A 22,519-nucleotide genomic window follows, 5' to 3' on the forward strand; every position below is an offset into this window, starting at 1 on the left:
AGAAATTGTAGGCTATTTACCCAGGTCAGTTTGTTTAATTATTATCATTATTATTGTTGTTGTTGTTATTTCTGTTTCTGTCAGAATTGTCATTTCTAATAGTAGGATCCCTCAGACTGTTTAAACCTAATCTTGCTTGCTACTGTAGATAATAGGCTGATTTCTTCTTAAAGTCCAAACCATTCCTTTAAAGACTAACAGATGTTTGCCCTCTCCAGTCAGTGAAAGGTGACAGTTAAGTGAACTCTTACTGGTTTCTTTCCTCTTTGCTTTTCAACACCACATTCAGTGGAGGTAGATTTGCATCCCTTTGGGTTTTTGACTAAAGCACACACCCATCCCCTTCCTGCCTCCTTGGAACTGGTTCAAGATTTGGAGAGAAGGGTTTGTTTGGGGGCGTTTCCCTGGTCTTATCTCCGTCTGAGCATATGTGAGGGTTGAATTTATTTTGACCCTTCCACTTTAAATTTGGAACCGAAGCAAGAGTTTAAAGTACGACAGGAGGAGAGAGTCCCTGAACTTGAAACATGAGAGATCCAGGGAGGAAGGTGCGTACTTGCATTCTGAAGCTTTCTCATAGAGGTTGGCCATCTTTATTGGCACACATAATTGTGAGCTAATAACTACTAGGAAAAGGCAAAATACTTAAAATTATATAAAGATATATGTGACACTTATGTTGTATGTTTATGTGTTTAATTTTATAGCAGTGCCTCCAGTATTGTTTTGAAGTTGTTGACAAGAAGTAAATTCTGAATTTTTATTTGAAGGCCTTTAGGAAAAGCTTAGGAGGATGGGTATTTGCAAGGAAAAATGAATATATCATTTGCAATTGATCTCTAACAGAATGACTTAAAAAGTATAGGTATTTTACCATTTTGTCTTCTAAAATATAAAATTTTAAAAGCTATAAATAATTAGATAAAGGTCACCCAGATTCTCCTCAGAGTTGAGAAGCAGGTCTCTCTCCATTGATTATTACTTATCTTCATCTAGAGATTTTGTGCACAGTACCTTGTGTATAAATAGTAGGCTGGACTGATTTCTTTCTTGACTGATCTTTTCCAGAGCCTGGCCCAACTAGAGAATCTGTGCAAACAGCTTTATGAGACAACAGACACAACTACTCGACTCCAGGCAGAGAAAGCCTTGGTTGAATTCACCAACAGCCCTGATTGCCTGAGCAAGTGCCAGCTACTCCTCGAAAGAGGAAGTGTACGTAAGATTTGAAAAATCCGGAAGGGTAATAGAGGTTTAGGAAAATACATTCAAAGTTTAAGGATGGATTGGGATAGCTTGTGTTCCTTAGTTCTTCTAGGTGCCTCTCTGCCTTCTTAATTTCACCTTTAAAAAGCATCATCGCTAACTGCCAGGTTGATAGTAAAAGGACACACAGCCTCGTCAGGAAAATCTCATTGAACATATATTGTGTTCTGTCATTTTTCACCTTGAATCACATTTCTGGGACTTTCTTTCTGTTTTTCACACTTAAGTACCACCTCGTACCCTTTACAAAGAAGACAGGGCTATATACACATGACCCTTCTTACTCAACATAGCCCATGTCACCGTGCAAGCGCCGTAGTGGTCGCTGTGCTGCCTCCTGTGCCACAGCTGCTGCATATTGCCCTCGAGCCCTGGGGGGAACGTTCCACAAGGAAAACCACAAGAGGTCAAGAGTTTTAAAATGGAATCAGAGCCTCTCAGGGCTTGAAAATGGCAGTGCAGTGATCAGTATAATACGAGACATAGTTTGATTAAATTAGTACTGGGGGCAAGATGGAGGTCTTAGGAAGGCTAAGAATCCAACAAGGGTATCCTGAAAGGGCCTGAGAGAGTCAGCCCCAGCTAGACCAGCAGCTAGCACTCTTACCTCAGACTGGAAGGACATGTGGAAAGAACAAAAGCAGTTAATTTGTTTTGAGGGTAAAATTCTAGATGACTTCATATTTTCATTTTCACTGACAATGTTACAGTATTTGTTCAGTTGGCTAAAAATTATCCTCTAGTGGCTGAGAGAGTGAACTCTTTCCAAGCATAGGAAAGTTACAGAGCCCTGGTCAGAGATGGTACAGTGCTCTGCTCTGTTTTTGCATGTAGTATGTTGTATATTTCTTCCCAGTCCCTTAGTCTTAAGATTGACCCACTTACACTCGTATATTTTATGCTACGGGAGATGCATGACCAGCTCTTCCAGGTGACTCCCACTGGAGCCCCACGGTATCATCTCTGACCCTGTTAACTCTGGAGCCTCAGGTTGACAGTCAGTAAATAAATCAAGCTGCAGTAAAACAGGATTGGTGCAGTACTAAGAACAATTACAGTGCAATCTTCCTTTTAATCTCTGCTGACATCTTAGTAACTAAGCAGGTTTATTGGAATTATGTCTAGAAACCATTTAGATGTTGTGTAATGTATAGTTACGATTGTATGCTGTGTTCTATATTTAGAGTAGCCTCTCTTGCGTTATCACTACTCTAATGAATTGAAACCATGTTCAGGAGTGTTGAATAAAAATCACATATCAAAATCACTTTATAGATTTTTTTCTTAAGCATAAACTTTTTTATAACTGATGCCATTATGCAGTGCCTGTGGATCCTGTCTTAAGAATTTTTAGTGTTACAGGAAATTATCCTTAACCCTTAATTAAATTGTTTTAATAGTCCGGAGTCTGTCCCTGTTATAGGACATTATCATAATAGAGCCACATGGAAGAATTTGCTCACGGCTCTTTTTTATACATTATGATCAATTAGTATACCAGAATATTCTATTCTCCATAAGGTTAAAATGCATAAAATCCACATGTGAGAATATGATAATGCTATTCCCTTGCACAGTACATAGATTTTCTTTCTCACAAATAATTGTTACAAATTTACTTTAAAACTAGCATATGCATTGCCGGAAGCTGTATCTGATTGATAGCTGTGCTGATGTAAACATACAGTTCAGGGATTAACTCTACAGCATAATGTAATGGCTCTCTCTAATGCTGCTTTTTTTTTTTTTTTTTAAACTTTGTAATGGTACACTTTAGCATTATTTTAAGTTGAAACTTTTTGAAGCATCACTATAATGAGGATTTTGACAGAAGATTTCTTGGTAAATGAAAGAAGAGATCCATCTTCTAAAGATCTGTTTTCTTAATATCTTTCTGAAGCAATCCTCTCCAGTATGGGCCCCCTCTAAGTGATACAAAATCTGCCCTGGATTCAGTTCGATCAGGCCATTCATGTCATACTTACCTTGTTCATAACTGAAATCAGTTCAAAGAACATATACTTTGTGTGGGACTCATTTTTCCTAGACCCTCTAAAATGTGGAGGATCAAATATGGCGGAACTGATTAATATTTCTTGAATCTCAGCATAGAACTCCAAATAAAAAACCTCATGACTGACTAACTCAATAAAACTGAATTCTGAGTCCTTTTCCCCGTCTTTCCACAGTCCTCTTACTCCCAGTTACTGGCAGCTACATGCCTTACAAAGCTTGTATCACGCACAAACAACCCTCTACCATTGGAGCAACGCATAGATATTCGTAAGTAGAGAATTAATCTGTTTTCAAGAAATTAGTTTGTTTAGTGATGAGCTAGTAATAGTTAAATTCACATTGCTTGTTTGATAATGTTCTGAAATTGGTAAGCATATAAAATATGTAGAATCCAGTCCCTCCCCCCAAATTTAGGGCTTTTGAAAGTGAAGAGGACCTTTTATAATTATTCCTAGATAAAGTTTTAAATCATCCCTTTTGTTGTCAGGAGGTTTCTTTCACTCAGTCTTTATGGCCATTAATAACAAAGAAAAATGTTAAAGATTTTGAATTCTGTGCAGGCGTGTTACTTAACTATCTGGGAGTGGATTAAAGGCTGCCATACTCTTGAGTCTTCATTGTGACAAGTATAACATCCTGAATTAGAAAGCCTACTAATCTTAAATTCAGAGTCCCATTTCTCAATCGCATTAAGAATTAAGGAAATACAACAGAAACAAGAATTAAGAGAGTTTAAGGTTTAAGGGTCTTGGATGTTTGATATAAAGATGTGTGCCCTTCCCTGGCAGAGCTTTCTATTACGTGGATTTTTTTGTTTTGTAGGGAACTATGTGCTCAACTACCTTGCCACTCGGCCAAAGTTGGCTACTTTTGTGACACAAGCACTTATTCAGTTATATGCCAGAATCACAAAACTGGGCTGGTTTGACTGTCAGAAGGATGACTACGTCTTCAGAAATGCAATCACAGACGTCACAAGGTTCTTACAGGTATGATTGTATATATGTGATGTAGTAGGAATGTGAGAAGCAACATGTATATGCTTACATAGTGATCTACTTTTTAGAAATTACACAAAATGAAATTATTTTGTACGTTATCTTCTGTGTCTTTTTTGCCTTTAATATTGCTTGGCTTTACATGCTTACATGTCAGCACAGACCAACACCATTTTTTCTAATGCCTGTATACTATTCCAATCTGAAAATACCATCGCTTAATTAAATAATGTCTTGTAGGTAGACATTTAGTTTGGTTCTGTACTTTGACTGTTAAGTAAACACTTCAGTGAATATCCAAACATAATATACACCTGTCAAACTTGGATTATAACGAGTGTGTTTGTAGGGTGAATTCCTACCCTTAGAATTATACAATCAAAGGTATGTGTGTATTCTTGGCTTGCAGAGATATTTCCAAATTATCCTCAAAAAAAAGTTGTTTCCCTACAACAGCTAAAAGAGTGCCTGCCTATTCTTCTGTACCTCCACCCTGGGAGCTCAGCTTTTTTATTTTTCCAATTTAATAAAAAAAAGAATTCGTATCTCAGCGTTTGAGTTAGGAATGAGACAGAACAAATTTTCATACATTAATATACTACTAGTCTTTTTTCTGTGAACTTCCCATTTATATCTTACTTAAAATTTTAAAAATCTGGCTCTTTGTTTTTTTTCTTATTGTTACATGTAGTCTTTTTATGTGAATTACGTTATGCACCCATTTGTCACGTAAGTGTATTTTGCCAGTTTTTCTTTGTATAATGGATATGGTATAATGCACATGACTATTTATTAAATTCAAAAGGTTTCAGTCTTGATGAAATTAGATTTAGCACTCTTTCTCTGTGGCGGTTACGTTTCATGTCCTGCAAAGCAACAGTTTTAAACTACAATTCCTTGCTGCCTTATCTCGGTAGTTCCCTAGCTACACAGGGTTCTGCCATTTCGAAAGCATGGCTGCAGGGCCATGGCCAGAGTCATGCTGCACACACCAACGTCTGCCTTGCCTTGTTTTTACCAGGATAGTGTTGAGTACTGCATCATTGGCGTCACAATTTTATCTCAGCTAACCAATGAAATTAATCAAGTAAGTGCTACAGCCTTCCTCATTGAAGTAAGTGCCATATTTTTTCTTAGTATTGGTGTTTTCTGCTTTGTGTGGGATGATCTTTTTTGGCAGTTGTGTGCTTTTGCGGTAAGTGATTAATGCCCTTTGAAACAATAGTTCCAGTGGATTTTCCTCTGTACATGCAGCCTACCTCGTTCTTAATATCCTGGTCCCGGTCTGCCTCCAGAACATTTTATCCGCCCATCAGCTCTCCTTACTGGTATTAATGTTCATTGTGAGAGATGAGAGCAACATTCCTAAGTTAAAACCTTAGTAAATTACTGCTTTGCTAATGAAAGAGAATGCATCCAAAAAGGGGATCACAAAAGTGGAATAGAATATCTGCTAAATAATTACCATGTATTTATTACCATTTAAAACTCAATTCGCAAGTGCTACTATTAAAGACTTTTCTGGTCATCTTTTTAGAATGCTTAAGACATTCTGCTAAATACAATAACTTTTTGAATAGTCCTTGTCACAGGTTACTACAGAGGAAACACCAGTGGCTTTCTTTTGCTGTGGCTATTATTTTTTATTTTAGTCATTTACTTTTGTATCCAGCTAAAATTTTGTAATTATTGAATAGGCCAGTATTAATATTAGTTGTGACATCTCACCCTTCAGTCGCCAGCTGTGAATTACCTCGGCATCACTGTTGCTACTGCGCATATTTATATAGACCTTTTTATTAACCTTGAGAAATTTTAACTGTGAGGTAGTACTGTTCTAAATGCATCGGCTTCTAGTTACTTAAACTCTGGAGTCCATACTTTGTTCTCTGTCACATGCGATCCCCACCATGGTCAGTAATTATCAGAATAATAATGGAGTGACTACTATGCAGCAGGCGCTGTTCTGAGCACTGGTAGCAGCTAATTTTTATTCTCACCTTAGTCCTGGGACATAGGTTCCGTGGCTGTCCCATTTTCTAGATGAGGAAGCTGAAGCACATAAGGGTCAATAATTCGCCTAAAGTATCACAGTTAGCAGGCAACAATATCTGAATTTGAACCCACATCATCTTATTCCAGAGCCTTTGCTCTTAACAAGTAACTTCTTATTGAGCCACTGTTACCTTTGTAATATGAGAGCACTCATTAACTGAGGACAGAGATTGTGGGGTTAATGTTCTCCTTGTGGAAGCTTGGCCCCGCATAGTACACCAATATTGATATATTTTAAAACTTCAAAATTTTGTCTTTCTTAATGGAACAGTAGAAATGTGTGTAATGTACTTAATGTATGCAGTTATTCTCTGTGTTATCATCAGCATACCTGATTACATATGGAAAATGGTCTATAAACTGGCAATGTCATACTATCCAAGATATTTATGATAACACAGTGACACTGAAGCTAGAATTGGGGGATATTTTGAACCTCTGCAAAACTTAGTTTTCTCTTCTTTTTTTGGTTGTCAGATTTAAATCAGAAAGCATATTTCTTTTACCAGCCCTGTCTGAACTTAGAAATAAAATCAAGAGGAGGGGTACCTGGCTGGCTCAGAGGAGCATGTGACTCTTGATCTCGGGGTCATGAGTTCGAGCCCCACATTGGGTGTAGACTACATAAGTAAATGAAGCTTTAAAAAAAAGAAAAATCAAGGGGAGTCCATAACTTGATTGTCAGAAATCTTGCTGCATTATTCTTTAACATGCCAACAGCAGATGAGCCCTCTCCTGAATGAACTGATTGGTATATAGAATAGAAGAGATTTAAGGTTACAGGAGGTGGTTGGACTAAAAATTCCCTTGGTAACCTTGAAATCCCTTTGTTCTGCTTACTGAAGTGCCTGTGTGTCAAGAATAGAGGGCATACTAAAGAAGTAAAAACAGAGTTCTTAACCATAAAAACCTTTAACGTTTGGCTGAAGAGAGAGGAACAGAGGAAACAGTGAGAGACTGATGCTCCCCTTCAATTAAGTGCTCACTTCTAGAATAGAGACTATGTGTTAAAATAGGTTAGAGAAGTGGGGAGTATCATGGGCTATTGTCAGTCATCCTAAGTTCATGGCTGTCAGTTAAAGACTGCTTTGGAAATTCTGTGGTGACTTTAGCCTCAGGTGGATTGTTTACCAAGCTTTACCACTATCTGTTTCTGAGACTAAGCCACAATACAATATGCTAGAAATTATTAACAGTATCTGCCAGCAGTTGGTTAAATTTTACCTCCCTAAATGTGGAGGAAATTAAAACTGCAGTGGAGATGCTCATCCATCTTTCTGTCTTCCGTCTGTAAGCTATAGACCCATCCTGACTAGCTGTTAGCAGCTTATTATCCTTTGCATCCTCTCATTATTCGCGAGTTAACAGTGATTTAAACATTAAAAAGGTATTTTGTGTGTAAGTTGGTTTTATTGGAAATCCTAGTTTACTTGATGTCTATATGAAAATTTTTTCTTTGCAATTAATTCTAAAACTTGAATTGGTTTATCTTTTTGCGCAGGCCGACACCACGCATCCTTTAACCAAGCACAGAAAAATAGCCTCTTCTTTCCGAGATTCATCGTTATTTGATATCTTCACACTTTCCTGCAATTTACTAAAACAGGTGAGATTGTAGGTTGGATCCTGCTTCCCAGTCCCCTTTGAAAGGATGAGAATGAGTTGGGACCTGTTAAAGGTCAGCTCTAAGCTCACCCCTTGAGAGTTGGTGCAGCTCTAACCATTGCCATCTCTCACACGACACCGGTCTCCAAGATGTGGAAGAAAGTACCATACTGACCACTGACTCTAGAGAGGGGATTGCGCTTGCCTTATTTCAGAGCTCTTCCCTTAAGCAAAGCACAGTAAGTGAACACGTATCCCAGGGAATCTGGTTTAACACAAAGTTTGGGATTTTGTTGTTTGCTTTTTTATACCCACATAAAATCTTCCTGCATGGAATAAAAGCATGTTAGCTTTATGGTGTTTGGATTCTTAGAGCTCTAAAAGCAGGTTCTGACTGCATTGTTAGCATACTGAAACAGGCTGGCTCCCCTGCCCCCTGCTGAGTTTCAGGCGGCACATAAACAAGCAGCATCTGTAAGGAAAAGTAGATTTTGAATTTCTAACATCCATTTAGATTTCATAACCTGAAGGGGTAGACAGTTACCACATAAGGAAATTACCTGTTTTAAAATGGAAAATGGATGTTCAAGTTCATTTATGAATGAGTTGAACTAGGAAAGAAATGCTCACCTGTGAGTCTTACACGTTTATAACAGTCTATATGGACCTCCCTGTAGAAAACTAGATGGGGTTAGCGTCTGGCTGTTTGTTCATTTTGGGTGGTTTGGTTTGGTGTTTTGTGTGTTTTTTTTGTTCTTAGTCTCATTTTCCCTTATGTCGTGAGTTTTAGAAGCAAGTTTAGATTCTTTGTGTTGTCCGCGTTAATGATGTTCATCTTTTCCCTCAATTACCTAGTTCTACCTCAGAATTCCCAAACAATCCTTGGGTTGGGCAAGCTACCTGGCAACAGCTATTATACACCCTGAAGGGGGAAAGCTTTTGAGAAAACTGAGGATTGACTCTTTCTGGCTGATACCATCAAACCAATTAGCCACCTAGTCACTGAGGTCTCCAGCCCCATCTAGATATAACCAGGATCTCACAGCAAATGGAGTAACCACCCATCCCGTATGGCTTCAGAATCCCCTGTGGCCACTATGTCTACAACATGTAAACCTTACGTGTCAAAAGGGGGATTTCTTTAAATACCAGTTTCGTGTTTTTATAGTAAATAAGCAGCTAGGGTTTTCACAATGACATTAAGGTGACAGAAGTGCAGCCCCTTTTGCAGGGGAAACATCACTTCATTGAGTTGAAATACTGCCTTCCTTTTCTGGCTTAACAGCCTTCTAAGGAGTCTGGCAGCAAACTTGGAAGAGAGGAGTGATTGTTTGGGGCTCATTATATGGTAATTTTTACAGGCTTCAGGAAAGAATCTAAACTTGAATGATGAAAGTCAGCATGGCTTACTCATGCAACTGCTCAAACTCACTCATAACTGCCTAAACTTTGATTTCATCGGCACTTCTACTGATGAGTCCTCAGATGACCTGTGCACAGTACAGATTCCCACCAGCTGGAGATCAGGTAGGAGTACTGCACCCCCGGGAACAGACTGCTGCTCAGCCCCACATCATGTCTGCCGGATGGTCTGAGGAACCCCTGGAGATCCCTTGCTTGCTTTTAGAGAAAACTTAGAAAGTCAGCATCTATCTTGATACAGTGAGGAAGAGGGTGTTGAAGGAACCTTACTTGGGTTTCCTAGCTTGGGGAGGACTTTTTTAATTACTGGGTTACTAACAGATGTGAGTTTGACCTTCTCACATTCATCACCTAGGGATTCCTTACTTATTTGAGGTCATTTCTAGGTTTAAACATGAAACCAAAGAAAAGAACGTGTGCTTATGCTTGTTTTTACGTTTTTCAGAATCAAACTTCTTGCTTTGAACATAGCCCTGATTGTCTTAAGTTCTCTGGGGGTCATAGGAATGAATCTGTTCTTTAGAGGAGGTAAAACCTAGTGCTTTAAAAAATAAAACAAAACAAAAACAAACAAACAAAAAAAAAAAACAGGAAAAACCCCAAAGCCCTTCTTAGCTTATCCCTTGAAAGGAACCCTGTGAGAGGAGGTGCCCCCCAGTACATAGTGCTGTAAGTGTGTCACTAGCAACAAGCGACGTACTCAGTAATGGTTCCTTTGTCTTTTTTCAGCGTTCTTAGATTCTTCAACTCTGCAGCTGTTTTTTGACCTGTATCATTCCATCCCTCCTTCATTTTCACCTCTGGTGAGTCAGGACCACAGTTTCTAAAGCCCCACCTACATCCAAAAAGTAGCAGTGGTGAATGAGCCTTACACTCATTCATTCTGTCGTACAAAATCATCCAAGTGAAGCATACAAATGCTAGGGTTAGTTATTTAGCCTTTTGTGGTAAAGCTTGTAGCCTAAAGGTTCTCGTAGTGAAGAGAATTAATTTAATTCTCTTTAAATTATTCCTGTCTAGTGACAAATTGCTGCAAATGCCAAGCTCTTCTGTCTCATCTTGAATCTGACTTTATACTGTACCTCAAACAGCCACAAGCTAGAGTGTGTGTGTGGGAGGGGTTGGGGGGGGGATTCAGCTTGTGTTGTCTAACTGAAGATTATCCTGCCCAAGAAAATTTTTTTTTTTACGATTTTATTTATTTATTTGACAGACAGAGATAACAAGTAGGCAGAGAGGAAGGCAGACAGAGAGAGGGAGAAGCAGGCTCCCTGCTGAGCAGAGAGCCCGATGTGGGGCTCGATCCCAGGACCCTGGGATCATGACCTGAGCCGAAGGCAGAAGCTTTAACCCACTGAGCCACCCAGGTGCCCCCCAAGAAAATTTTTGAAAGTCCTTCAGGCACATGTTACATAAGTGATAAATGGAAGCTGTGAGGAGAAGGTAAATTTGAATACCGTCCTGGATAACATTACAGAGCTCTTGGAAATGATGCATTTTTCTCCTTTAAAGCAGTAATTAGGGCGCCTGGGTGGCTCAGTGGGTTAAGCCGCTGCCTTCGGCTCAGGTCGTGATCTCAGGGTCCTGGGATCAAGCCCCGCATAGGGCTCTATGCTCAGCAAGGAGCCTGCTTCCTCCTCTCTCTCTCTCTGCCTGCCTCTCTGCCTACTTGTGATCTCTCTGTCAAATAAATAAATAAAATCTTTAAAAAAAAAAAAAAAAAGGCAGTAATTAACCTCGTCAAATTTCAAAATTCACCCAGGTCCTGAAAGACATTGGCCTAGTATTTCAGATTATTTCATGTAAATTGCTAACGTACAAAGCACACAGATAAGAATACAGTAAAGTAATGGGTGTTTTACACAGTGTTTCTACAGTAGGCTGTTTTCCTGGTTATTACGATACTTTTCCACATGTAGACCTTAGCTTTAGTAGAAATGTGAATTCAGTGTTGTTTGTATCTTTAAGTTTACTTCAGGAAAAGGTAGCTCACTGGAGAGGTAGTTCATGAAAAGACTATTAGTAAAGATGTGGGCAACACTAAGGGAATCTAGCCAGGGGTGGTGAGGTGAGGTATACCCTCTAGGGTGTACAGTAGTAGGGAGCCCCAGGTGGCAAGGGGTAGGAAACCCTGGAAAGAACTGAAGCTGTGGCCTAGGCTAGGGCTGGGCGCAGAGGGAGGGACACTGCCATTCATGGCCTAGCCAGGGGTCCACAGGGGTTACCTCTTTCTTCCTGCCCTTAATCTCTTGCTAGTACTTTCTAGTGGTTGAAGCCTACTGGAGGCAGGAGGGAGGGGGAGCTGTGGCTCTAAATGGACAGAAGAAGTCAGCCTCCCAGGGAACAGAGCAGTGTGGAGAAGGATAGAAGACAGATCTGGAGGGGCAGACAGTATAAATACCTAGCACAGTGGGGAAAGGGGAAAGGTTTTCAGGGTAAAGCCTGTTCTTTTCAGAACACAGATCTAGCTTGGTTATTTCATTATGGCAAAGCCTGATTAGCCAAAAGTCTTAGTGAAGCAGAGAAAACGACACCTAAAGCTTTCTTAACCTACAAATTGTATGGTATTTCCAAGCCTTAAATACATATCTTAAAAGAATCAAAGAAGCCATTGGGTGGTCAAAGAATAATACCTAAGTGAATTTCCAGACTGAATTTAACTAATTGTTATGGTAACTTGGATCTAATGATCTTTTTTTTTTCTTTTAATAAAGCTGTTTCCAGTATCCTCAGCTGTACTCTTCTTGGTCTTTCTGTATCATGGTAATAGTAGGGAGGTTGAAAGAACAGTTAATAGCATATGCAAGGAAGAATATTCTAGGAGGGGAAAGAGGGAAAAGATAATATGGAGTAGCTGTATCATCTTTTTAATCAGTTGTGTTTGGTTGTGCCTGTTCTTAGGTACTATCCTGCTTAGTACAGATTGCCTCAGTCAGAAGATCCCTGTTCAACAATGCAGAGAGGGCCAAGTTTCTCTCACATCTTGTTGATGGTGTTAAGCGAATACTGGAAAACCCACAGGTAAGATTTTTGAGAATTAACTATTTGAATACATATTTAAATACATGTTGTGTGTGGATGTGTGTAATTAGTATATGCCTCTCTATTGAATCCGAAGGAACTACCATCTAGAAGCCACACTTAGCAGAAACCTAGAGAACACTTCAGTGTGTCATTCTCAGAAGGTTTAACTGAGTCTGTATCTGTCGGCAGATTTTTTTCCTTTAAGATTTTATTTATCAGAGAGAGAGTACAAGTAGGGGGAGCGGCAAGCAGAGGGAGAAGCAGGCTCCCTGCTGAGCACAGAGCCTGATGCAGGACTTGATCCCAGGACCCTGGCATCATGACCTGAGCGGCTTAACCGATGGAGCCACCCAGGTGTCCTGTAGGCAGATTCTTGAAAATGTTTACCCAAATGAGGAATTTGTATCCTCTAGCTTCAAGAATGCAGGAGTTAGGGGAAAGGACCACTTGGACACAGGAAAATAAGACAGCTGGTCATTTTTCCCCCAAGAAATTAAGAATTCAGAGTTTGGTTTTTGTTTCTGTTTCCTTTTTTTTTTTTTTTTTTTTTAAATATACATTATTTACCCAAGTGTGTAGGTCTGCTTTTAGATGGGAAGGGAGATACTGCCCATCTGGTATTCATTGCGTAACTCAATTGGCCTTTTTGTGTTTTTCATTTCCAGAGATTCAGCCAACACCTACTTTTTTTTAAAGTGCCACTCCTCTCCACTAGAAAATACCATTTTGTTTTTAAATATACTCAGTTCTGTCCCTCTTTTTAATAATTCTTTTTTTTTAACCGAAGTATAGTTGACTGAGAATGTACATCAGTTTCAGATGTACAACATAGTGAAACAACTCTGTACATTGTGTTATGCCCACCGCAAGTGTGGCTACCATTTGTCACCACACAAGGCTATTATAGTACCATTGACTATATTCCCTGTGCTGTACCTTTTCTCCTCATGACTTCTTCACTGCATAACTGAAAGCCTGTGGCTCCCACTCCCCTTCATCCATTTTTGGCCATCCTGCCCATTGCCTCCCCTCTGGCTACCCTTTGTTCTCTGTATTTATGAGTCTGTCTCTGCTTTTTTGGTTGTTGTTTATTTGTTCATTTGTTTTATTTTTTTAGAGTCTATATATAAGTGAAATCCTCTGGTATTTGTCTTTCATTTGACTCATTTAGTTCACTTTGACTCACATAGTACCCTCTAGGTCCTTCTACATTGTCGCAAATGGCCAGATGTGAGTCTTTTTTATGGTTGAGCAATGTAATACATTGTATGTATATGTATGTGTATGTGTATACATATGTGTGTGTGTGTATATATGGTACATATATATAGACCACTTCTTTATCCATTCATCTATCATTGTACACTTAGGTTGCTTCCATATCTTGGTTATTGTAAATAATGCCGCGTACACATAGGGTTGCATATATCTTTTCAGATTAGTGTTTTTGTTTTCCTTGAGTAGTTACCCAGTAGTGGAATTACTGGATCACACAGTATTTTTATTTTTAATTTTTTGAGGAACCTTCATACTGTTTTCCACAGAGGCTCTATCAGTTCATATTCCCACCAACAGTGCATGAGAGTTCATTTTTCTCCACATCCTTACCAGCGCTTGTTCTTTCTTGTCTTTTGAAGTCAAGTTTGTAGGGTTTTGGGGGGGGGGGGGGGTGTTGGTCTTTTGTTTTTGTTTTGTTCTGTTCTTTTAAGGAAGCTGTACACCCAGTGTGGGGTTCGAACTCACAACCCTGGGATCAAGGGTATATGCTCTTTAAAAAAAAAAAAAAAAGAGTAACGTGCTCTAATGACTCAGCCAGCCAGGTGCCCGAGGACTTCTTGTCTTTTTCTGACAAGTGTAAGGTGATATATCTCACTGTGGTTTGATGATGAGTGATGTTGAGCATGTTTTCATGTGTCTGTTGGCTATCTGTAGGTCTTCTTCAGAAAAATGTCTCTTCAGATCCTCTGCCCATTTTTTAACCAGATTGTTTTTTGGTGTTGAGTTGTTTATATATTTTGGATCCTAACCCCTTATAAGATATATCATATACAGGTATCTTCTCCCATTCAGTAGGTTGTCTTTTCATTTTGCTGATGGTTTCCTTCACTGTGCAAAAGCTTTTTATTTTGGTGTAGTCCCAGTAGTTTATTTTTGCCTTTGTTTGCCTTGCCTGAGGAGACCTATTCAGAGAAGTGTTGCTGGGACAATGTCCAGGAGATGACTGCCTACATTTCTTCAAGGAGTTTTATGGTTTCAGTCTCACATTTAGATCTTTAATTCATTTTGAGTTTATTTTTGTGTATTTGTAAGAATGTGGTCCAGTTTTGGTTTTTTTGCATGTTTCTGTCCAGTTTTCCTAGCACCGTTTATTAAAGACTATTAAAAATGCATTTATTCATCCAACAAATACATAGAGCACCTACTATGTACCAGGGATGTGGTGGTGAACAAAATAAAGTATGCTTATCGAGGAATACCTACATAAGAAAACAATAAATATACCTATATAAGTGTAATATGCAAATAATCCAAAGTTTTTCATATAAGTATAAAGTAAAATATATAAAAATACTAATCTAGGAATTAAATTGTTACAGCAGTGATGATATAATGTAAATAAATTAAACATTTTTATGACTGTCACAGGAGTATAGCCTTATTTAATGATAAATTTGACAGAGGTAAAAATGAAAAATTCATGATCTTTGATCAGTGGGAAGCAAACAGACCAGAAATATCTTCAATTGTACCCCCTTTTCTGCTGCTAATTAACTTTACAGCTTTAAGCAAGTAATGTGATCCTTCTGAGCCTCCATTTCAGACTTTCAATTGAGGCTAATAATTTCATCCCACAGGATAATTGTTTTGAACAAATGAGATAGTAGATGTGACCATCTCTTTTAAAAGTGATTTTCTAAAAAATTGCTTTTGAACATTCTACGGATGTGTCATTAGAAGTGAGGACCTGTAGCTGAGAAGTTCAAGTAGATTCTCCCTTCCCCTTGTGCCATCCCCATTGTCATTCTGAAAGTATACATTTACATTTTATTTTCCTCCTGTGCTGTCACCAGAGCTTATCAGACCCAAACAATTACCATGAGTTTTGCAGACTGCTGGCCCGATTGAAGAGTAACTATCAACTGGGAGAATTAGTAAAGGTGGAAAACTACCCTGAGGTCATCCGATTGATAGCTAACTTCACAGTGACCAGCCTACAGGTTTGTCTTCTCTCGTATCTCGCCTGCACAGTGAAACTTCTTCTCTTGCTCATTGGTTTTGAACTTAAAAGAATACGGGCATACCTCATTTTATTGCACTTCATGGATCCTGTGTTCTTTACAAGTTGAATGTTTGTGGCAACCCTTCATTAAGCAAGTATGTCGGTGCCATTTTTCCAATAGCACTTGCTCGCTTCATGTGTAAGGAAGCTGTACACCCAGTGTGGGGTTCGAACTCATTGCATTTTGGCAATTCACAGGATATTTCAGGCCTTCTCATATTTAATATGGTGATCTGTGGTCAGTGATTACAGCTCAGGCGATGGTTAGCATTTTTAGCACCAAAATATTTTTTACTTAAGATATGTACTTTATGTTTTAGACATAATGTTATTGTACACTTACTGGACAATAGTGTAGTATGAAACAAAACTTTCTTATGTGCACTGGGAAACCAAAACACTCATTTGACTCGCTTTATTGCAGTGGTCTGGAATCAGACCTCTAGTAGTATCTCCAAGGTATGCCTGTATTCCCTCCCCCACCCCCGCCTGAATATAATATAGGGCAACCCTGCAGAGTAGTTATTGCAGCCTGATTGTTTGCCTTAAAGAAGTGCGAGGAGTTTGGTTAGAGGAACATGTGGGAATTGCAAGGATAATATTTAGCTTATCCCTCTGAAAAAACAAGATTGGAACATAGTGAGACAAAAGAGTCGAGAGAGAGCTAGTGACCTCTCTTAGTCATGTAATATAGGACAGTGGTTCTCAAATTTTATGGCTTGCATCAAAATCATCTGGAAAGTGTGATGAAAAACACAGGTTGCTTGTGTTTTACCCCCATAATTTCTGCTTCACTAGATCCAGAGTGGAGCCTTGGTGTGTCTGTGTCAAACAGGTTCTTCAGGTGATTCTCAGGGATACTAATGTTTGAGAACCACTTACACAAGGCTTTCCTTGTGGGAAGGCTTACACAACCAGTGTAGAGCAGCTCTTTTTATTAGATGCTTAATCTCCAAAATAATAAGCACATTAGATGAGTTGTCATGCACAGAACAAAGCCCATAAACATTTATCCCTTTCTTTTTTTTTAAGCCTTTATCCTTTGTGTCAAATGGCATGGGACTAATGTGTATAAAAAATGAGAAATATGCCTCCTGCTCTTTTGGTTTTCCTTAGCACTGGGAATTTGCCCCAAATAGTGTGCACTATCTCCTGAGCCTTTGGCAGCGGCTGGCAGCCTCTGTGCCATACGTGAAAGCCACAGAGCCCCACATGCTGGAAACTTATACTCCTGAGGTCACCAAAGCCTATATCACATCCCGTTTGGAATCTGTGCACATCATCCTGAGGTAAGGAAACTGGGACAGCCGCCTGGTGTCAGACTTGCCAGAGGTCAGACACCCAGTTGGCGAAAGCACACTTGACATGGGCCTCCTTGGAGCTGATGCCGTTAACGGCCGTTTCCTCATGTCAGCCGAATAGCAGGTGGAGCATAAAATCTGAGAGAACAGGCTTTCTCTGCAACATCCTCATTCATGTCCTCATTTTTCTGCCCTCCTTGGCGATCTCTTTGAATACAAGGTATATCATCAGTATTCTCTTTGTCCTTGCCGATGATTCCTTTTTAACACGACAGGAACATTTATAAGCTATAGATGATAAGAATTATGTGTAAGTTATAGGTGCTTTAGTTTCCTGAAGAAAGAAGTAGATAACTAAGACGACACAATCCAGAGCTTACCAGAAGAGGTAGAATCCTACGCAGTTAATTGCCGATTGCGTTACAGGAATGCATGGTTTCTGTCTACCTTGACTTGACCAGAAATCTATAGCTAAAGAAATGTTAGACCCTTTCAGAAATGACTTATAAAAAGTGAAGTTATTCTTGAGGGACCTTTCTTGTATGTGTGTATATCTGTATTTATATCTGTATTTTTTGTTGTTATTTTTCAGGGGAATTGGACTCTGAAGTTCTGGGTTTTGTTTTGTGTTTTTTTTAATCAGATCTTAATTGGCTCAGAGTCAAGTGCATTAAATTGTCATAAGAGTTATAGGCTCAATTGTTAATGACTTGAATCCTTTCAAAATTCAAGTATTTGTGAAGTCCCCTGGAAAGCATTGTTCTATCATCCATGTACTTTCTGTTCCTGAGGATTCAGCTGGTTTCAGTGAGGCGTTGTTGAGGAGTGGTTACAGGTGTGGGCTCTGGGTTGGAATAGCCAGTTAATAGCTGTGTGCTCTCGGGCAGGTTATTAAAAGGATTAAATTACTGTGTCTTGGCCCTGTATGTGGACCATAGTATACACACAGCTGTGACCTCTAGTTGTGATGGTCATTCTGGTGCAGCTGCTGGGTTGTCATACTGTGATGTAGCAACAGAAGAGGAGCTTGGAGTACAATGTGATTTTTAAGTCTAGCAACCGATACATAAGGTAGGACCTGGTATAGATTCACAGTGCATCCTCTGTGAGTCTAAAATCCAAGAAGTGAAAACTAAATTTTCTCATAGGTTGGAAACAGAACTCATTTGGTGGCAAAATTTGACATGTGCTAATATGAGACCATTTAGAGCCTTTTTGAAAACTTCTGCTTTGTATGACTCTTCCTGATGGTTAAACATTTTGCTATAGGAAAACTGTAGTTGCTACCCTGGAGAGTCCATTGAGGGTTCATAGCACATGCTAGAAGCATCATATTGCCTCTTTAAAATCTGAAGAGCTCTGAATTCCAAAACATATCTGGCCACAATGGCCCCACACAGGGACAGGATATGTGTAGTCCCAAAGGTACTTAGAGCCAAGAACAAGCAAGAAAGTAAAAACCAAGAGCTCCTGGGTATGAAGCAAAGGACTGAAGGGATTGAGGCAGACGTTAAGGGAGCAGGAGTTCAGATCAAAAGCTAGACACCAACTCACAGAGTGTATCTAAAGCAGATGACTTTAGTATGACCATCTTCCCACTTTTTATATTATATGTTTCTTGGTAAAATGTAGTGCTGTTAAACGGTGGCTAAATGCAGAAGAACGAGAGGTGTCATAGTGGGGAAATCAATGGTATCTTTTAAGTGAGCCGCCTTCCTTTTCCCTTGGGAGCAGGGATGGCCTGGAAGACCCTCTGGAGGATACCGGCCTGGTGCAGCAGCAGCTGGACCAGCTGTCCACCATCGGTCGTTGTGAGTATGAGAAGACATGTGCACTCCTCGTGCAGTTGTTTGACCAGTCCGCCCAGTCCTATCAGGAGCTGCTGCAGAGTGCTAGTGCCAGCCCGATGGATATCGCGGTGCAGGAAGGTGAGTGGACAGTGCTGCAGCCTGAAAAGTGGTGCTATCCTTCTTCACTCACTGCCACCTCTCTTTCCTTCTTAACCCCCAAAAGGACTCTTCAATCATCCATCTTCTCCATCTACACAAAAGAATACTATGAATAAATGCCACAGGGCTAAGGGAGAGTAACTGAAATCGTGTCTAGGTGGATGTGTTTTTAACTTCCAAGAAAGTACTGGACTCTGGAGCTCCTGGATGGCTCAGTCGGTTAAACATCTGCCTTCAGCTCAGGTCATGATTCCAGAGTCCTGGGATCCAGCCCTGTGTCAGGCTTGCTGCTCAGCAGGAAGCCTGCTTCTCCCTCTCCCTCTGCCTGCTACTCCCCTGCTTGTGTTCTCTCTCTCAAATAAATACAATTTTAAAAAGAAAAAAAAAGTACTGGACTCTAAAAATAATGACCTTGTCTCATAGGGGACTGTTGGTTATCTACTGAATTTCCCCTTGCCCTCACCCTTGCCAGAGCAGGGTGGTAGCTATGCTCAGTAAGAAAAATTAGACACTATAGCTTTACCATACTGTTCTTAAGATTACAGAAGCTCCTAGTAAGAAACACACCTCACTATGAGGAGATTTCGTCAATGAAATGACCGCTGGAGTCTAGACACTAACAGATCTTCTTCCTGTTGCAGGACGGCTGACGTGGCTGGTTTACATCATTGGCGCAGTGATCGGTGGCCGGGTTTCCTTTGCCAGCACTGACGAGCAAGATGCTATGGATGGCGAGCTTGTCTGTCGGTAGGTGCTCTCACAGAGTCTCTCCATTTCACAGCTTTGACTGAGACCCCTCCTTTTGGGTCCTAACATCACAGGAACTTGACATGCTTCTATTAATGCTTTCCTCCTTCTATATTGATAGAATATAATCTCAGGAAGCTGGTGTCCAGAAAATGAAGGACTGTTATAGCCCCAGCTTCAGACATTTTATAAATACAGCAAAAATTCTACCTACAGTCTTTACTGAAAACACATTTACAGTAATTCAGCAAGGAAATGATGGGTACAGAATTAGGAAAACCAGAATAGGGAGTAGCTTTTAGTTTTAAGGACAATATCTTAGAGTTAATGAAATGTGGACTGCTTTTTCCATAGCAGGGTAAGACTAAGAGGAAAATATGGTTCAGATATTCCCAAATACGGTATTACAGAGTTTCTACAGCCTTTCAAATCTCTTGACATACACTGTTCCACCCAGAAGTTTTCAAGTTATTTTGTGTCTATGTAATTCTCATCCATCTTCCTAAAAACCTATAAATGAACATTTAATGATTTCTAAGGATTCACCTAACATAGAAATAAAAAGGCAGGATTTGGGGGTGCCTGGGTGTTCACTTGGTTGGGTATCATATGCCTTCAGCTCAGTCATAATCTTGGGGTTCTGGGATCAAGCCCTGGGTTGGGCTCCCTGCTCAGTAGGGAGTCGGCTTATCCCTTTCCCTCTGCCCTTCCCCCCAATTTGTGCTCTCTTTCTCTCAAATAAATAGAATCTTTAAAAGAATAAAAAGGCAGAATTTTTTAATACTCTGCCACAGAGGTTCTCTAACCTTTTCATCAGGACTATTCACCTTCTTAAAAAGGTATTTAAAAGTATTTTAAAAATTACTTTTTAAAAATGTATTGAGAATCTCAGAGTTTCTGTTTATAAAATATAGCTATTGATAGTTTTTGTATTAAAAAGTAAAACTGGGGCACCTAGCTGGATCATGCGACTCTTGATCTCAGGGTTGAGTTTGAGCCCCACGTTGGGTGGAGAGATGATTTAAATCTTTTTGTAAAAAAAAAAAATGAAAAGTAAAACGGAGAAAATTTAAATTTATTCCCTTAAAAATAATCTCCATTACATGTCAGCATAAGTAATGTTTTTTAAAATATTTTTCAAGGGGCGCCTGGGTGGCTCAGTGGGTTAAAGCCTCTGCCTTCAGCTCAAGTCATGATCCCAGGGTTCTGGGATCGAGCCCCGCATCAGGCTCTCTGCTCTGCGGGGAGCCTGCTTCCTCCTCTCTCTCTCTCTCTCTGCCTGCCTTTCTGCCTACTTGTGATTTCTCTCTCTCTGTCAAATAAATAAAATTTTTAAAAAAAATTTTTTTTTTTTTTTTTTTTTTTTTTTCAAAAAAATTAATGAGGAAAGTGGCTTTGTTTTAATGTCCGGCTCAGAAGTCAGCTGGATTCTCTTATCTGTATCTGCATCCAGTCTGTCATGGTGTCACACGGCCAGTAGCCCCTGGACAGCACGCTGCATCCTCCTGTCAGAATGCAGGTAGAAGGATAGATGGTGTTTCAGAATTGTGTGCAAACAGACTGCAGCCCTGAGGAACTGCCACCCTGAAGGGTTCTGAACTGTCCAATGCTCTCCTTAGAGATAAACACATTTTAACATGATGGTTTAGAATAGATTGGTTCCTAGACATTTCAGTCCATAATTCTTATTCTGAAAAAATCCCCATTTTTCTCTTATCAGATGATGCCCATCTGCCCTTAGGTGCCTTAATCCTGACAAAATCTCCATGGCATGTCACAGATGGCATTTTTTGAAGAGTTCAGCAAAGATTTGATAAGGATAAAAGCTAATAAGCTATCTGATTCGTCAGCCTGGTGTGATACTGCATGTGTGTCATAATATAAGTTGAGTTTAAAGAGTGTCTTGTATACTGGTTCTCATACTGAGTGTTATAGCATCATGCCTGAGTCTTATTCACTCATTATATGTCAAGAATAGTTTACCTGTTCTCACATCATCAGAATGATAAGTGACTTAACTTGTAGTAACATTCTTATTCATGCAGTATTCACACACTTGCATTCCAGTATTCTTTCTTTTTGGGGGAAAGGTGTGGGAGGGGGTAAAGGGATGAAGTCACGGGTAGCATATCTGCTCTTGGTCTCTGGAACTTTTACCGGCCTGTGGACATTGCCCTTCATGTGCCCATTCTCTTCATGGCTCTGTGGGAAAAAAAAAATTGAGAACCACGAGCTTAGTCCAATCTCCGTCATTTTACAGATGAGGAACTGGGACTCAGAAATAAATTGCTTTACTTACGGTCTCACAAAGTTTCAAGGAAGGTCATAACCCCAGTGCCAGTGTTTTGTTTTGTTTTCCCACTATGTTTAAGCCAACTATTAGTTCCACCTCAGTCTTTAGTCTTGGTGGACTGGAACTTTTAAACAGCCAACAGGTCGCTCATATTCATTCTTCTGCTGTGGTTCCTGTGGGGCAGAAATGGGGAATTCTGTTCTCTCAGCAGAGCACTGAGCCTGCAGAGAATGCCTTTCAGATAGGATGGGTAAGGAGAGGAGACACAGAGGCCTATTTGAGGATAGGTTGGATTTTCTAGAGTGATCAGGATATCCTGCTGTTGAGAGAATCATTGCTCTTCTTCCTCTAGGGTGCTCCAGCTGATGAACCTAACAGATTCTCGCCTGGCTCAAGCGGGTAATGAGAAGCTAGAATTGGCCATGCTGAGCTTTTTTGAACAGTTTCGTAAGATCTACATTGGGGACCAGGTGCAAAAATCCTCTAAGGTAACAGGCGCTCAGTTGGCTCCACTTGGTTCTCACTTATGCTTGCAGAATTGCTGAGAAACATGTGATAGCAGT

General features: G+C 39.8%; 1 protein-coding gene across 2 annotated transcripts in view; it reads left to right on the forward strand.

Annotated features, from left to right (window-relative positions):
* The first annotated feature begins 474 nt into the window (after window positions 1-474).
* XPO7 (exportin 7) overlaps window positions 475-22,519 on the forward strand; it is a 39,692-nt gene continuing 17,647 nt past the window's right edge. Inside the window, exons 1-14 of one of the 2 annotated variants that reach the window (XM_059371314.1) lie at window positions 475-548; window positions 1,069-1,215; window positions 3,456-3,549; window positions 4,105-4,271; window positions 5,302-5,394; window positions 7,837-7,941; window positions 9,302-9,467; window positions 10,092-10,165; window positions 12,264-12,383; window positions 15,458-15,604; window positions 16,783-16,955; window positions 18,702-18,895; window positions 19,558-19,663; window positions 22,309-22,444. In XM_059371314.1, the coding sequence (XP_059227297.1) occupies window positions 528-548; window positions 1,069-1,215; window positions 3,456-3,549; window positions 4,105-4,271; window positions 5,302-5,394; window positions 7,837-7,941; window positions 9,302-9,467; window positions 10,092-10,165; window positions 12,264-12,383; window positions 15,458-15,604; window positions 16,783-16,955; window positions 18,702-18,895; window positions 19,558-19,663; window positions 22,309-22,444 (1,743 nt within the window). In that variant the 5' untranslated portion in view covers window positions 475-527. The remainder of the gene's footprint in view (window positions 549-1,068; window positions 1,216-3,455; window positions 3,550-4,104; window positions 4,272-5,301; window positions 5,395-7,836; window positions 7,942-9,301; window positions 9,468-10,091; window positions 10,166-12,263; window positions 12,384-15,457; window positions 15,605-16,782; window positions 16,956-18,701; window positions 18,896-19,557; window positions 19,664-22,308; window positions 22,445-22,519) is intronic. The other variant, XM_059371319.1, reaches the window with a different exon arrangement.

Source organism: Mustela nigripes, chromosome 1, assembly GCF_022355385.1.
Source record: "Mustela nigripes isolate SB6536 chromosome 1, MUSNIG.SB6536, whole genome shotgun sequence".
NCBI lineage: Eukaryota > Metazoa > Chordata > Mammalia > Carnivora > Mustelidae > Mustela > Mustela nigripes.